The sequence below is a fragment of the Odocoileus virginianus genome, chromosome 33, assembly GCF_023699985.2.
Source record: "Odocoileus virginianus isolate 20LAN1187 ecotype Illinois chromosome 33, Ovbor_1.2, whole genome shotgun sequence".
Lineage (NCBI taxonomy): Eukaryota > Metazoa > Chordata > Mammalia > Artiodactyla > Cervidae > Odocoileus > Odocoileus virginianus.
Window position 1 is genome coordinate 5,024,492 of NC_069706.1, and position 16,916 is coordinate 5,041,407.

Consider the following 16,916-nt stretch of genomic DNA (forward strand, 5'->3'; position numbering starts at 1 on the left):
GAGACATCTACCCTGGTCTGAATTAAATAAGGTAATAAGGTGGACTGGAATCCAACACATATTAAATAGATTTTTTTTTTTAATTGAGACTTTCAGAGAAGAGGCTGGGTTTCCTCTGTGGTCCATTTTCTTGCTCCGTGTTGAAGTGGACACTGCCAGCTGGTTTCCTTGTCTTTAACAGAGCAGTGAGTTACGGGCCGCCAAAATAAAGTGTTCTCAGTGGTGTAAATAAAGTGGCCCATCTGAGCAAATACATCACACCATGCACTGAGGGCTTTTTCCTTGGCTTTTGCTTCGGTTTTGATTGTTTTTGTTTGGTCTCTTTCCCCGCCTTCTCCATGACATCTGGTCTCTGCTACGGTTATGGCTGTGTATTGTTGACACATTAATCTTGGTAATAGAAATGGAAAGCTTCTTTTCACTGAGAAAGAAATTCAGAGTAAAAGGTGATTGATGGCTGAGTAATATTCCAAGGGATTGACATGTATACACTACTGACGTGTGTGTGCATGCACGTGACTCATTCACTTTGCAGTATAGTAGAAACTATCACAGCATTGCAAAGTAACTGCACTCCAATAGAAATAAAGGTGATTCATGAACAAAAGCCTCATGTATTTGCAGTGACGTGCTTTGCACCCCAGCTCTGTAAATCTCTGTGTATCTTAGCCTCTTGTGAGCTTTCTGATTGCTGTATCTGCTCTGCATTTCCTGTCAGTGGTTGATTATTGCAGCCCAGCCCCCAACCTACGAGGTGACCCTACCACATTTGAATCATGGGGGGATCTTTTTCATGGTGACATGTGCCTGCTGGGGAGGGTTCAAAGGCTCGGGAGCAGTGGTTGTTCTCAGAGGAAGAGACTGTTACTTAGAATCACTATGTCTGAGAGACCTGCCTTGGTGGTTATCAGTGTTGAGTTGCTAAGTCATGTCTGACTCACACCAGGCTTCCCTGTCCTTCACTATCTCCCCGAGTTTGCTCAAACTCATGTCGATTGAGTCAGTGATGCCATCCAACCATCTCAGCCTCTGTCGTCCCCTTCTCCTCCTGCGGTCAGTCTTTCCCAGCATCAGGGTCTTTTCCAATGAGTCAGCTCTTCGCATCAGATGACCAATGTATTGGAGCTTCAGCTTCAGCATCAGTCCTTCCACTGAATACTCAGGGTTGATTTCCTTTAGGATTGACTGGTTGGATCTCTGTGCAGTCCAAGGGACTCTCAAGAGTCTTCTCCAGCACCGCAATTTTAAGCATCAGTTCTTCAGACTCTGCTAATTTTGGGCAAAACTGAGATGCACTTTGTCCCCCATAAGCGCTCCCCAAAGCTGCCCAGCCCTCAGTCTGGATCACACTGCTCGGGTACCTTGTCTGTGGGCAGACAGCAGCACATTGCCTGCATGTCTATGCTGTAAATTCCTAAGGGAAGGGTCCTAGTGTCCTTCTGGGGTTCAGGCCTCACCCTCTCCCAGTCCTCTGTCCAGGGACAAGGAAGGTGGGGAGGAGCCAGGCTGGACACCCACATTCCTGGACAGGTGTCCATCTTAGAAAAGGGGCTGTGGGTATAGGAGCACAGCAAAACACCCCCTTCTTCCTTACTCCTCAGAGACCTTTGAATGAATGAATGAAGTCGCTCAGTCATGTCTGACTCTTTGCGACGCCATGGACTGTAGCCCACCAGGCTCCTCCATCTATGGAATTCTCCAAGCAAGAATATTGGAGTGGGTTGCCATTTCCTTCTCCAGGGGATCTTCCTGACTCAGGGATCAAACCCAGGTCTCCCGCATTGCAGGCAGATGCTTTAACCTCTGAGCCACCTCTATAGCATCTCCAAGTGATGGAGATGCTCACTCAGCACCACATTCCACTGCCCATTGTGGGTCTGGCCACAGGGCCCAGAACAGACAGTCTTCTCTGCTTACCCAAGAAGAACCTGGTGATGTTTCTCACCTGAAAGGACAGACATCTTTCCCCTCACGCCACACCCAGAAAGTTTTAATTTTGTAGAGATTGCAATAATCAGGTCTCCTATGTGGATGTCCTTTCACAGAGTTGCTATCACCTGCTTTGAATGCAATGTCCTGTCTTGTGGACTTGGTGGGAAAATAATAATAACAATAATATTAATACACCTTGAATTTTCCCTACAGTTCAGCTTCCCTGTTTTATACCCAGTCTCGCTGAAGATTGCAGTGGAATAAAAAGAGCCTCATTGCCTTGCACATGCCCTGTTATCTCTAGCAGGTTCAAATACAGTTTCTCCGAAGAGGCTGTGGTACCCTTGCTCTCTCTGGCCTTGAATCTGAGAGTCTGAGGATTTCTTTGAGTACACACAGCAGCATCTTTTTGACAGACAGTGCAAATTAAAAGATCCGGTGCGGCCTGGGAGCTGGGGACCCACACATGCCCCTGGGGTTTTCATTTACAGTTAGGCAGTGCCGAGACAATTATTGCTGACAGGGAGGCAGAGGCTGGTGGCAGAGTGCATGTGACAGGAGGCTCATGCCAGCCCATAATTGGGAGGATTACTTTTAATCAGACCATACCCTACAGCCCAAACATTAGAAATCTCCTGTAAGGCCAAGACAGGAAATTAAACACACCAACAATAAGCCTCAAAGCAGGGGTGGCGGGCGGGGCATAATATCCTTAGTCTCTTGAAGGTCCCTGGAGCTTTGGGGAGAAGTTCAATTCCCTGTGGAGGGGGACCCAAAGCATCTTCTCACGAAGCAGCCGCTGATCCTGTACCTGAACCCTTGCTGGACGTGGTGTGTGTGCAGTCAAATTACATGCAGCAGGCAGACTAATTGATGTTTGCTGCATTTAAACAGTGTGACCAGTCAAATGTAAGCCTTGGAGCAGCAGCTACAATTGTATTTCATCAGTAATGGCAGAACCCCCTTCCTTCCTTAGTTTGGGAAATCTTAAATGACACCTGGGCTCCCCAGCTGGGGCAGCAGTACAGAATCTGCCTGTCCGTGCCGAAGACGCAAGAGACACAGGTTTGATCCCCGGATCGGGAAGATCCCTTGGAGGAGAAAATGACAACCCACTCCAGTACTCTTGCCTGGAAAATCCAGAGGAGCCTGGTGGGCAACAGTCCATTGGGTTGGAAAGAGCTGGACACTGCTGAGCCACTGAGCATGCGTGCAGAAATGACACCTACTGTGTGCCAGATGCTGCGTTGGCTGTTGAACTGCCTGGCATTGGCTGTCAGAATCTCCTGGACAGTCTTACTTATTTGGCAGCATTTTGCAAAGCATGTGTGACGTCGTTTATTAGAAGGGCTGCTGTTGACCAAGTAGACTTCGTTGTTGGGCGTCTGGCTCGATGACCGTGTCTTGGCTAGCAGTGCCCGGTAGTGGTGCTGTGTAATCCTCACACAAACCCTCTAAGGAAGCAGGTTATTCCCATCCTCCGACAGGTAAGCAAACAGAGGCTCAGCGCGATCGAGAAGTTTGCCCAGAGTTACGTATCTAAATGAACACGAGAACTGATTTTGAACCTGAGTCAGTTTCCCAAATCACCCCCGTGCCATCCCTCATGAATAAGGAGAAGTGAGGCCTGGAGTTGTAAAGTGCTGAGGACCCAGTGAAGGAGAAAGATAAAGCCCCCGATGTTGGCGAGTAATGAGTACTCAGAGGGAAACTGAGAGCAGGAAGTGGGAGCTTGGCAAGGTCTCTGCTGTGTTTGGCAAGGGGTCCCCGAGGATGTGAAGACTAGGTCTCTGTTCCCAAGCAGATGAAGAGAGAACCGACTTTCTGGCAAGGGAACCTGCCAGGGTGAAGGCACAGTGAGGATGCGGTGGGGGGAGGGGGGTGGGGTTATTTATTTATTTTAAAATATGTATTTATTTATTTGGCTGTGCTGGGTCTAGCTGTGGCCTGCAGGATCTGTAGGTGCAGTATGTGGGATCTAGTTCCCTGACCAGGGATTGAACTCGGGCCCCCTGCATTGGGAGTGTGGAGTCTTGGCCACTGGACCATCAGGGAAGTCCCCAGAATCCATTTTTGGGGACAATCCATTATTGGCTGTTGGATTTTGTTCTTGTTGAGCTTGAGTGTGAGTGCTAAGTTGCTTTAGTTGTATCTGACTCTTTGCAACCCCACGGACTGCAGCACGCCAGGCTTCCCTGTCCTTCACTGTCTCCCAGAGTTTGCTCAATCATGTCCATTGAGTCAGTGATGCCATCCAACCATCTCATCCTCTTCCACCCCCTTCTCCTCCTGCCCTCAATCTTTCCCAGCATCAGGGTCTTTTCCAATGAATTGGCTCTTTGCATCAAGTGACCAAAGTAGTGAAGCTTCAGCAACAGTCCTTCCAGTGAATGTTCAGGACTGATTTCCTTTAGGAATGACTGGTTGGATTGCCTTGCAGTCCAAGGGATTCTCAAGAGTCTTCTCCAACACCACAGTTCAAAAGCATCAAGTCTTCAGCACTCAGCATTCTTTATAGTCCAACTCTCACATCCATGCATGACTCCTGGAAAAACTGTAGCTTTGACTATGCGGACCTTTGTTGGAAAGTAATGTCTCTACTTTTTAATATTCTGTCTAGGTAGGGACTGCTGAGCAGCTGGGGAAGAGTGCATGCAGTCACCATCATCATTGTGGTCAAGATATAGCTTGTGTATCTGAAGGCAGGGCTGGTGGAGAAGCCCCCCAGCTGGGGGAGATGCCACCCTTTCTGACACTTGACTCCTCTGTTGGCAAGTGACAGAGATGCATTCAGAGTAGCTCAGGAAATGGGGACATCCAGTACCCAGCACAGGAGTGAGTCTCATCCCTGAGATGGGGGTTGTGGTCAGTACCAGGGGGGTCAAGTAGGTCCTGAACTGCTAGGTCATCTGGCCACGAGGCAGCCCCTACTGTCTCCCAGAACCCTCCAGCCGCACCTGTTTTCCTCTCTGCTCTGTTCTTCCTGCTCCGGGGCTTCTGTTCTTACTGAGTTTGTAGAGAACAGTGACTCCACAGTATGCGAGTTCTCAGTTCTAGGAGTTGGCGGAAACTTAGCAGGGTAGTCTAGATTCCTGGGAGGAAAGGAACTTGGATCAGGTGAGGTTTCACCCCATCAGAGCCCTCATGGAACCAGAGTCAGTTCCATCAGACCTGATTTCTGGCTGAGCTAGGTGGAGATGGGTGGGGAGGAAGGAAGCTCTTAGTGAAGCTGATGGTCACCAGAAGTCTGTCTAGAGTTAGCTGCCAGGTGGGGAAGCCTGTCTTCCTCCCTCCTTTCCTTCCTCTCTTCCTCCCTTCTCTCCCCTCCCCACCCCTCTATCCCTCCTCCCTTCCATCCTTCCTTCAGCAAGAGCTTTCACATGCCATCCATGCCCACTGCAGGGTGGTCAGACCTGGAGTTAGACAGCTGAGCAGACAGACACAGTGACAGCTCCTGCCCTCATGGAGCCCACTCGCCCGGTGACACAGGCCACCTTGAATGAGGAGAGCATTTTCCTCTCACTGTGAAATGACAGCTGGGAGATGCGCTTTGAAGAAAGGATAATGGACTCATGAGACTGTGGGGCAGAGGCTTCCATGAGGATATAACGATGAGAGTTAATTGGGTGTTAAGAGCATCCCAGGTCAAAGACACAGCATCCCTGTGACTGGTGGGGAGTAAGGAGTGAGCCAGAACTGGTCAGTCTCTGGGATTGGTACCTGAGGGGGTCTGGAGGGAGGGTGTGCCTGATCGTTGACAAACAGAGAAGGCTGTGCCTGTGGCCAGGAGCCCACCATGCGGGCCATCAGACCATGTGCCCTGGGTGTGGGTTTTGTCAGCAATGGAAAAGGCAGTCATCCATACGGGGTTTAAACCATCAAGTAACATGGGCGTATCCATAGCTTGTCAACACTCCGCTGCCTGCTCCCTGGGGGGCTGAGAGGGACAAACGTGGAGACAGGAGATCCTAGGAGCCCATTGTGGTTGCCATGTGTGGGAATCTATGGAGCAGGGGGTGGCTGAGTCTCTGGAATTAGAAGCCATAGCCAGCCCTGTTGAGAGAGTCTGAGTTAGACTTAAACTCCACACTGCCTGCCCAGGGGTCATCAACTCCAGTGTCTTGGAAGTAATTGGTTCGCCGTTCTGTGCATCCATTTGGATGAGCACAGAGGTGACCGCGGCTAATGCATGGAGTGAGCAGCTCTGCCTGACTTTGTTCCGACGTCCTTTCCCTTTCCTTCCCTCTCAGCTCTTTAACTGGGGCATCATCTCAGGGCTGTGAAAATTCCATCCAACTTCACCAGGATTCAAGATCTCCCTGGTCACAGATCGCTCTTTCCGTCGTTTGCAAGAGTAATTGCAAACTCAGGACAGCCTTAGTTTTGTTTTATTTTAAATTGCATCACTGCTTTGGAACTCTTGGGTCTTTAGATATTCCCTGCTGCCTGGTGCCATTGCTAATGACCATTTCTATTCTCACCTTGTAACAATGGGTTCTCAGCCTTATTTTTTATAAAACAATCCACCTAAAGGATTTGTCAGATTCTTATTAGTGTCAAGGGTGGGGGAGTATTAAATTCATTTCAACTGCAGGTTGGATTAAAAACAGATATAAAAGCGTGGGTGTGAAGCTGACACAGATGTGAGATTAACCTTATCCCCCTGCATGCCACGTAGGGGCGCGCCATAGAAGGCCGTGATGCTCAGGGAAGACCTCTTTCTGGAGTCAAGTTTGGTGCCCTCCCTTGGGGTTTAGCACCTTGGGTTGACGAGGCAGGGCTTCCTGGACTTTTCCAGTGTGGTGAGAAGCTGGGGAGAGGCCGAGCACTGTGCCAGGCAGCAGGGCTACTGGGCTGGATAAAACACAGTCTTTGAGGACTTCCTTGGTGGGTCAGTGGTAAAAAATCCACATGCCAATGCAGATGACACGGGTTTGATTCCTGATCTTGGAAGATCCCACATGCCACGGAGAAACTAAGTGTGTGCCCCGTAGCTACGCACCCCGAGCTCCAGAGCCCCGAAGCTGCAACTGCTGAAGCCTGTGCTCCTCAGCAAGAGAAGCCACCCCAGTGAGAAGCTCACAGACCACGAGAGAGCACCCCCCACTCACTCAGTTCAGTTCAGTTCAGTCGCTCAGTTGTGTCTGACTCTTTGTGACCCCATGGACCGCAGCATGCCAGGCCTCCCTGTCCATCGCCAACTCCCGGAGTTTACTCAAACTCATGTCCATTGAGTTGGTGATGCCATCCAATCATCTCATCTGTCGTCCCCTTCTCCTCTCGCCTTCAGTCTTTCCCAGCATCAAGGTCTTTTCAAATGAGTCAGCTCTTTGCATCACATGGCTGGAGTATTAGAGTTTCAGCCTCAACATCATCCTTCCAATGAACATTCAGGACTGATTTCCTTTAGGGTGGACTGGTTGGATCTCCTTGCAGTCCAAGGGACTCTCAAGAGTCTTCTCCAACACCACAGTTCAAAAGCATCAATTCTTCGGCACTCAGCTTTCTGAGCTCAGCCCACTCCCTGCAACTAGAGAAAAGCCCAAACAGTGATGAAGACCTAACACAACCAAAAGCATATAATTAATTAATTGTCATCATTGCTTCTGTTGTTGCTAAGTCATGTCCTACTATTTGCAAATCTGTGGTCTGCAGCATGCCACGCTTCCCTGTCCTTCACTATCTCCTGGATTTTGCTCAAACTCATGTCCATCGAGTCAGTGATGCCATCTAACCATCTCATCCTCTGCCACCCCCTTCTCCTCCTAGCCTCAGTCTTTCCCAGCTTCAGGGTCTTTTTCAGTGAGTTGGCTCTTTGCATCAGGTGGCCAAAGTATTGGAGCTTCATCATCAGTCCTTGCAATGAATTTTCAAGGTTGATTTCCTTTAGGATTGACGGGTTTGATCTCCTGCAGTCCAAGGGTCTTTCAAGAGACTTCTCTGGCACCACAGTAGAGGGCATCAATTCCTCAGTCCTCAGCCTTCTTTATTAATTCATTATTATTATTTTTTTAAAATAAATCTTTACAAACATTGTGCTCACCCTCCAGGAGTTCACAACCTGGACAGCCCAAGGCTACAGAGGTTAGAAAGAGTGTGTGATTCTTGTTCAGATGAGGTATATGCAAAAGGCCCTGGGGCCCTGGGGGAAAGAATCAGTCCAGCTGGATGGGTCACTCAGACATGGCTACAGAGAGAAGCTTCCATTTATGTGGACTTTGAAGAGTGAGTTCAAGAAGGGCCAGGTGATGACCAGCTCTGGAAGGAAGATGTTGGCAAAGTGTTGGAGGCAAGTAGTGCCTTGCGTCTTTCCAACTATTTCAGTTTCACTGGATCATAGGATGTGTGAGTGAGTGTCTTAGGGGGAAGGGTCCCCAACCTCCAGGATCTAATGCCTGATGATCTAAGGTAGATCTGATGTAATGATAATAGAAATAAAGTACACAGTAAATGTAATACTATCAAATCATCCAGAAACCACCCCCCAGGTGGGGGTGTAAAAATTGTCCAGGAAAAATTGGACAGGTCCATGGAAAAATTGTCTTCTAAGAAATGGGTTCCTGGTGCCAGAAGGGTTGGGGACGGGTGTCTTAGGTGAGGGAGGCAGAGACTGGGGAGGAGGCAGGACAGGCTTCAGGAAGGCTGACCTGACCAAAGGACCTGTGATCAGTATATCTATGGATATGTAATCAGTCTGTCTAGGATCTACTACTGTTGCTGTTGTTAGGAGGCAGACACTTCTCCAGCCTAGGCATGCTATGAATTTATAGAAGTTCATCGGTAGCTCTGACTGTGTTTCCTCGGTCCTGACTCTCCTTTCTGCCTCCTTTGGTTGTGTTCTTCTGATCGTTGAGATTTCAGTCCCGTTGCCACCTCCTCAGCACTGCCTTCACCGACATCACTGACAAGATCTGTCTTCCCTGCTGTACTGTGGGCCCCAGAATGGCAGTGGTTGGCATTTAAAAAAGACTTAATGAATAATAACAAAATTTTTAATAGCATCAATTTTGTGCCAGGCACGATGCTAAATGCCTTACAAACGTTAACTTTGATTACTCACCCCTATCCATTGAGGTATACACTATGTTTATTCCCACTTCACTGAGACACAGAAAGGTTTAATGACTTATCCATGGTCACAAAGCTAGTAGGTAGTGGAGACATGGGGGGATGGATAGATGGATGGATGGATGGATGGATGAACTGAATGGAGGAAAGAAGGGTGGAAGGGTAGTTGGCTGGATGGGGGAAGGGAGGACTGGGAATATGGGTTGGTGCATGAATGGAAGGAAGGAAGATGGATGGATTGAATGAAGGAAAGAAGGATGGAAGGGTGACTGAATGGATGTGTTACTGAACCAAACTTTGGTCCACTCTCCCATTCACAGCAAAGCCAATCTTCTGACACCGGGCTGTGGTGAAGGAAAGTACAGTATCCATTGTGGGCACCAGACAAGGAATCCAGGGCAGCTAATGCTCAAAAAACCCAAACTCCCTTCATGGGAGTTTCTGGAAATCTTATGTGTCTCAGGAAAGAGTTTTTAAGGGTAAGGTGAGGCAAAGAAGTCTCAGGGTGTGTGATCAGCTTGTGCACAATTCACTGATTGGTTGATGGTGAGGTATCAGGGCTGTGTCACTGGGGTTAACATTATCAATTCTCAGGCTCCAGCTGGTTTAGGGGTGCATACTTATAATCATATGAGTTTGTCCATTTGGTGGGAGTCCATTTGGTGGGGGTCTTAATATCTGTAAAACAACTTAGGAATGGGCATTAGAGACAATTATCTAGGTACTTCAGTGGAGAAGGAAATGGCAACCCACTCCAGTGTTCTTGCCTCGAGAATCCTGTGGACAGAGGAGTCTGGTGGGCTGCCGTCCATAGGGTCGAACAGAGTCGGACATGACTGAAGCAATTTCGCATGCATGCACGCATTGGTGAAGGAAATGGCAACCCACTCCAGTGTTCTTGCCTGGAGAATCCCAGGGACGGAGGAGCCTGGTGGGCTGCTGTCCATGGTGTCGCACGGAGTCGGACACAACTGAAGCGAATTAGCATACATGCATGCATTGGAGAAGGAAATGGCAACCCACTCCAGTGTTCTTGCCTGGAGAATCCCAGGGATGGAGGAACCTGGTGGGCTGCCATCTATGGCGTCGCACAGAGTCAGACACGACTAAAGTGACTTAGCAGCAGCAGGTACTTCAGGGAGGAACTAAAGATTCTGTGACTGCTATATGACTAATTTACTATTTAAATTGCTTATAGTCTCCTGGCCCAATTCTACCTTGGTCTCACTATGTTTATATCTTTTCAATCGTCAATTCTTAAGCCAAGTTTTTATGACTCAGGGGCGACTTGGAAGACCAGAGCTTTTCTACAAATGAAAGGCTGACAATGAACATGAGGGGTGTCTATCCTTGGACATCCCACTGAGTCCTTTTCGGTTACAGATGGATAAGCACTGTTCCCACCATCCTCACCCTTCACAGCTGTCTGTACCATCAGAATTCTCCAGACACTGGTCTCTCTCTTTCCAGTATTTCAGAACCTTTCCAGTATTTCTGATTTATCAACCTCAGTGGACTTACCAAATGTGAAGTTAAAAAAAAATGTTTCATCATATTTCCAAAGGGGAAACATATATTTTAAATATATGTTTGTAAATAGTGTGTATCATTGAGCTCTGAAATGTGTGAATTGCATTGAGTCTGGGTATAAGTTATGGAACTACTTTGCAGGAGTAGTTGAAAGAGCATTGGGTCAGGATTCTAGAACTCTGCAAGCCAGTCCCACCTCTGCTACTTAAGTTTCTTCCAGAGAGGGGGCAGTTCAGGGCCAGCTTTCTTTTGTATCCGTGCGTGCGTGCCAAGTCACTTCAGTTATATCCGACTCTTTGTAGCCTGCCAGGCTCCTCTGTCCATGGGATTCTCCAGGCAAGAATACTGGAGTGGGTTGCTATGACCTCCTCCGGGGCAATCTTCCTGACCCAGGGATTGAACCTGTGTCTCTTGTGTCTCCTGCTTCGGCAGGCGGGTTCTTTACCAGTAGTCCCACCTCGGAAGCCCCTCTCTTTGATATAAAGCTCCAAATACGTCTTTTAGATCTATTAGTAAATCTTGATTTTTCTGGCTGAAGATGACCTTTTCCCCAACTCACTGAATTATATGATATTATAATGCCATTTTCAGTTCAGGTGATATTTGGCTTATTTAATATTAATGAAAATGAATCTTGCTTCTTCTGATTGGGTGATGATAGCCATGTTTATAAAATGTATTATTTATGGGACACCTTATAGCAGTTTTCTTCATTATAAAATGAAGTCACTTGGAACCTTTGCTGTCACAGAATTGAGCATTACAAAATCTTTGAGTTCTCAGATTGAAAAGAAGTCTAGTGTTGGTTTCATCCTGCCTACTCCAGTGCAGGAAATTCCACAATAAGATCACTAAAAGATCAGCCTCCCATCTTCTCTTGAAGACATCCTGTAACAAAGAGCTCGCTGTGGCGGTTAAGAGCATAGCAGAATGGTTCTAAATTTGTTACCCAGTTTCCCAAGTTCAAATCCAGGCTCCACTACCAGTATGCATACTTTGTACAACTGAGCTGTCTGAGCCTTGGTTTCCTCTTCTGAAACAGAGAAACTGGGAACACCTTCCCAATTGGAGTGTGAAAGCATTCAATGAAAGTAATATTTGAAGCTTTGATCTTTATCCTTTTCATCTTCATCACCCTTATCATTGTTAAATTCACAGTAAAATAAAAAACCTATTTTATTGGTTAAACAGGTATTACTATGACCAAGACAGATGCAGACACAATTCAGGAATACGTTCCTTGGTACTAAAGTCTTCCCTTCTCTTTTTCCCTAGGAAACTGCTCGGAGAACTCATGCAAGTGGAACTTACAGCTTCCCTGATCAGACTCAGCATTCAGTAAGTGCAAATGCTTTTGAGCGGTCATTACATAATTCCATCCATTGCTTTGATTGTGTTTGCGATGAAAAGCTCTCTTCTGCAGGCCTGGATTTCCCACAAACATTTCTCTGCCTGCTTATGTCTTTCTTTCTTGTACCACTGCATTGGGTTCAGAGGTGAGAAGAGGTTTTTCTGGGCAGAACCTTGGAAAAGAACAGAAGGAATGTCAGAGGAGAGTGTGATGCCTTAAACCTACCATTACTGCCTGGGGGTTAAATTAAATGTGCTTTTGTTTTCTCTTTGTTCCCTAAGTTTTTCTCAATCCCCCTGTCCCAGTCACTGGAACCCTGCAAAGTCAAAAAAAAAAAAAAAAAAATGGCAGGAAGCAGACAAGTTAGTGAGATCATATGTTTCGTGAGGCATTTCAGAGCAGTTCTCTTTGCTCTTTCTGAGTCAGAATACATTCCTCCTATATAAAAATGACTGCGAAAAAGAAGTTCTGTACTTTAAGATGCTGGGGTATGTTTTGGAAATTTCATTTGTTTTTAGCAAGTAATCACTTTCTGCAGTCTGCCTTTCTCGTTGCACACAAGGACTTTATTTTTGGTGAAGTTAGCAGTATTTTGTCCAATGCCGCCAACTCTTATTTTTTTCTGATACACTAGCATTCGGGGTGGTGGTGGGGTGACACTGTATTCTCCATAAAGTCTGCTATCAGCCCTCTTCTGCCTTGAGTTCTGTCGGTGAGCCACTTGTTTTTGGAAGAAATCTGTGATAATTTAGCCATAAATATCAAAATTTAAAAAGGCTTGCTTAAAGAAATATTTATTTTTTTCCAAGATGTAGCTTCCTCCCTAGGTCTCGGAATTTCTTAGTATATTCTACTTCTGAGAGTGCTGGAGACTAATTTGATACATCAAATATCATAAAGGGGAAGGTAGAAATTGGTGGCTGTGGGACTCCAGGCCTGGAAGAGGCTGATCAAAGAGAATTCTTTTGCCCTCAGTGGTGTTGCAAGACTCCTGTTATTGCTGTGGCATTTGCATATGCGAAGGGAGCCGGGAAAGAGGAGGAGACAGAAAGAAATAAAAAAGATGATGTATTCGCTGCTCGCTCGCCACATCAGAATGACTAAGTGTAACCCTGATCAGCTAAAGCTTGTATCACACAAGAGATTAGACCCACAGCTTTTGTTCCCAATAAGAAAGGAAATTTCATGTTTAATTCCCTACATGCCACATCTATCCTTTAATGCCTTTGAAGTTCAGGCTACAGCGTCCCTTGAAAACTGGGGAGATTTTGTTAGCGAAACAAGGAAAAGGCTGTTTGGCATGCAGTCTGTCCAGATTTATTCGGTGCCAAGTTAATATGCATGTTGCTCTAGCTGTTCCTGTTTGAGCAGTGTCCTTCTGGGCCTCTTGGTGGTGCTGGAGCAGGCCGGGAGGAGTGGGGGACGGAGGGTGTTGAGGGTGGGTTTTCCAGTAATGCATGCCCCTTCCACCTTTCTCTGTACCTTCTCGACACAATACAAATTACTGCTTCCCAGAAAGAAACCTGTGTTCCTTTCCAAGATTGGGGCTGAAGACTCTGACCTAGGGGAGTCTCTGGTCCCTGAGATAATTAGCACAGTGTTGTAAGAAACTCATGTTAATTTGTCTACGGATATGGTATTTTCATATCTACAATTGCAGTCAGAAGAGGAAAAAAAAATTATTAATTTGCTGCTCCAAACCAGTGTGCAGATATCTGATAATTTTTTTTTTTAAATTAAGAAGGAAGAAATGGAAAACTTCTCATCAGGGATGTTTAGAGCTGTGGCCCAACCTCCGTGCCTAATAGATTCTGATGCCTTCCTGTGATCATAGCTTCTCTGGCTCAGTGAATACCTCCGCCAGCTCCCAGGGCCCATAAGTATGTAGGTGGAATTCTGGGAGGTTGCTTGGTTACCAGGAAAGGAGATGATCTGGCATGTCCATTGGGCCACGTGCCTAGTCCTTGGGTCCCCTTCACCAGTCCCATGTGTGGTATTCCTTGCAGGGGTCAGGAAACCACTCCACCCTCTTATGGGATTTTACAGGTAGTAATGACTGCAGTTGGAATTTTCTCAGATCCGACTCTGTGCCTGATCTGAGACGTGCATCTGACTCTGATGCAGTGGCTAATATCTTACCTTAGGCTGAGACACGGTTGGATGTCGTTGGCTTCAGAAAATCAGTGTCCATTTCCTGCTTCCAAAGTTTGGTTATCGTTCGTTGTTTATTTTTTCCCAGAATTTCCCATCTGTATTAAGGCCCTTAGGACACAGACTGGCCAATGTATATGATGCAGGGGGTTAGCTCACATGACCCTGCATCTATGTAGGCATCTGGTTCCCACATCCCTTTATGAGCAGCATCTAGAAGGAAAGCTGCATAAAGCTGGTTGTAGCACCGTCAGTGGTTGAACTTCAGCCTCTGAGTAATTTCTTATAACTTTTTATTTAAAAAGTTATATCTTATTCTTATAAGATATATTCTTATATCTTTTTATTTAAAAGAATTTTAACATTTTATTTTATATTGGAGAATAGCCGATTAACGACAGTGTGATAGTTTTAGGAGAACAGGAAAGGGACTCAGCCATACATGTACATGTATCCATTCTCCCCCAAACCCCGCTCCCATCCAGGCTGCCACATTACTTTGAGTAGGTTTCACTGTCCTCCAACTTTTAAATTTAAATTCTGGTAGAAGTCTTCCTTTGACCTCTGTCTTCTGTCAGATTGCACTTTCATGGCATGCTGTATCAGAATTAAAACTCATTCATTCATTGAGCAAAAATTAATGTCATGTTTGTCTTCTTCTTCAGTCCAGTGCCATCCAGTAGAACTTCCTGTGATGATAGGGATAGTCTTTATCTGTGTCGCGCAGCTTGGTAACCACCAGCCAAATCTGGCCGTTGAGTGCTTCACGTGTGGCCATCAGCACTAGTCACTGAGGAACTGAGTCTGCAATTTTATTTGTTTTTAATCAAATGAATTTTAAGCAGCATGCTATGGCTAGTAACAGCCTACGATGTTAGATGGGGCGTCTGTAGACCACAGGTCCTCTGAATACAGGGGTGAGGTCTGAGTTGTCCATTCTTGCACTCAGGCTGATAATCAGCTGGTATAACTCAGTGTGGATATGGGTTGGTAAACTCCTGCTGTCCCAAACTCTTAAGCATCTTTCACCCCTGCAATTCCATATGCCTTATCCCCCCACATGGACCCTTGATCCAGAACTAAATGGTTGATGATTTTCCTGCCTGGTCCCCGGTGCCCTGACATGTGTCCATTCTAACTGGTTGGTGTCTGATTCATGCTGGTCATTAAATAATATATGTGTCTGCTAACTCACTTTAATCGTGTCTAGCTCTTTGCAACCCTATAGATTGTAGCCTGCCAGGCTCCTCTGTCCATGGGGATTCTCCAGTCAAGAATGCTGGAGTGATGTCAACGTATGGCAGAAACCACTACAATATTGTAAAGTAATTAGCCTTCAATTAAAATAAATTAATTTAACTGGAGTGGGTTGCTATGCCCTCCCCCAGGAGATCCTCCTGACCCATGGGTCGAACCCACATCTCTTACATCTCCTGCATTGGCAGGCAGGTTCTTTACCACCAGGGTCACCTGGGAAGTCCAAATAATATATAAGCTCTGATTATATTCACAGTGGTGACTGTAGTAACGGCCATAACAACCAATACTTGTAGAGTATAGTGATGGGTGAACACATGGAGGGATGGGGGGATGAACAGACACCATGAGTGTGTCTCATCTTCTGCTGGAGTGTTTTATGAGCGAGGACAACAGAACTGCCCCTAGAGCAGAGAACAGTCTGGGTCACCCTGATGCTGTTTTTTGTCCTCACCTTTCACCCAGTGTTCTTCCAAGATTCTACCTGTGCTTTGTCAGCTGCTGGGCCCAGAACAACTGGCTTCAGATCTGACACTGGGCTCTAGTGCCATATGCAGCACAGACTGCTGTATCTCTCCACTTACTTCTGGCCATCATTTCTGACTCCAAATTCCCCAGGTGAAAATCAGACCAGACCCCACTCACTCACCTAGGGATACCATTCTCCTCTCCCGGGACCCCACTCTCAATCTTTAGCCATCTCTGACTTTGTCTTCCTCCTCATCCACCACCAAGAGAGAAATGAGTTTTTGATCTGGGCCTTCTAAAAGCCTCACTTCCATACCCTCTTGTCGGCATACACTCCACAAAGTCCTTCTTTACATGGCTGTGAAATCTTCCTAACTGGTCTTCATGCCAGAAGCCACCTTTCCCTGGGATTCTATTCTATTTATGGAAGGAATAACATTCCTGAAGCATGAATATCATCTTGTTCAAAAAGCTGGTTCCTACCAGACACCCGGCCTTCTCTCCGAGGATCCCTAGATACCGTCTGTTCCAACTGGGCCAGATGATCTGTTGAGTTCTAAATATGTTTATTTCTCAACGTCATGCATTTGCAATCCTTGGTCTCTTACCTGTGCTCTTAGTATAGAAACTTCTGTTACAACCTCTGTGAAGACCCTCCTGATGAAAGAAGTTTTCCCCGTGTACTTGAGTTCCTTGATTCCCTTCCATAGGAGAAAGAAAATACAAAGTCTCTTTTCAGTGTAGAAGCGTGACCCCCATGATCCCATTTTTAGAATCAGGAGCTCAGTGGAGCAGACGAGAGGAGAACAGTGCAAGGGTGAATGGGAGGAGGAGGAGCAATGATGGTCACCCAGGGAAGTGGGATTCTCTTGAGTTAAAGAACTCAGCAGGCTGACTGGGGGTGGGAGAGGGTAGGCATCATTGGGAATTCAAGAGGGAAGGAAGAGCAAGAACAGGGACAACATAATAGCATCAATTTCATCCGTGCCCAGACCTCGGGTGGGTGTCACGCCAGTTCATTTGGAGTCCCATGGTCTAGAGGGCACAGAAGAGGATGCTCACTAACCTTCTCACTTTCATAGTCACTTGGCCAACCACCTGCTACCACCAGACACCCTTTTTCACACACCCCACATGTGTGTCTCTCGTCTCTCTTGAG

The 16,916-nt window shown here is 46.6% G+C and overlaps 1 protein-coding gene across 14 annotated transcripts in view; it reads left to right on the forward strand.

Annotated features, from left to right (window-relative positions):
- The window catches only part of RBFOX1 (RNA binding fox-1 homolog 1), a 2,345,672-nt gene that overhangs the window by 953,485 nt on the left and 1,375,271 nt on the right, over positions 1–16,916 (forward strand). For all 14 annotated transcript variants that reach the window (XM_070460568.1, XM_070460569.1, XM_070460570.1 and 11 more), the window contains one exon: positions 11,806–11,868. In XM_070460568.1, coding sequence (XP_070316669.1) covers positions 11,806–11,868 — 63 coding nt within the window. The remainder of the gene's footprint in view (positions 1–11,805; positions 11,869–16,916) is intronic.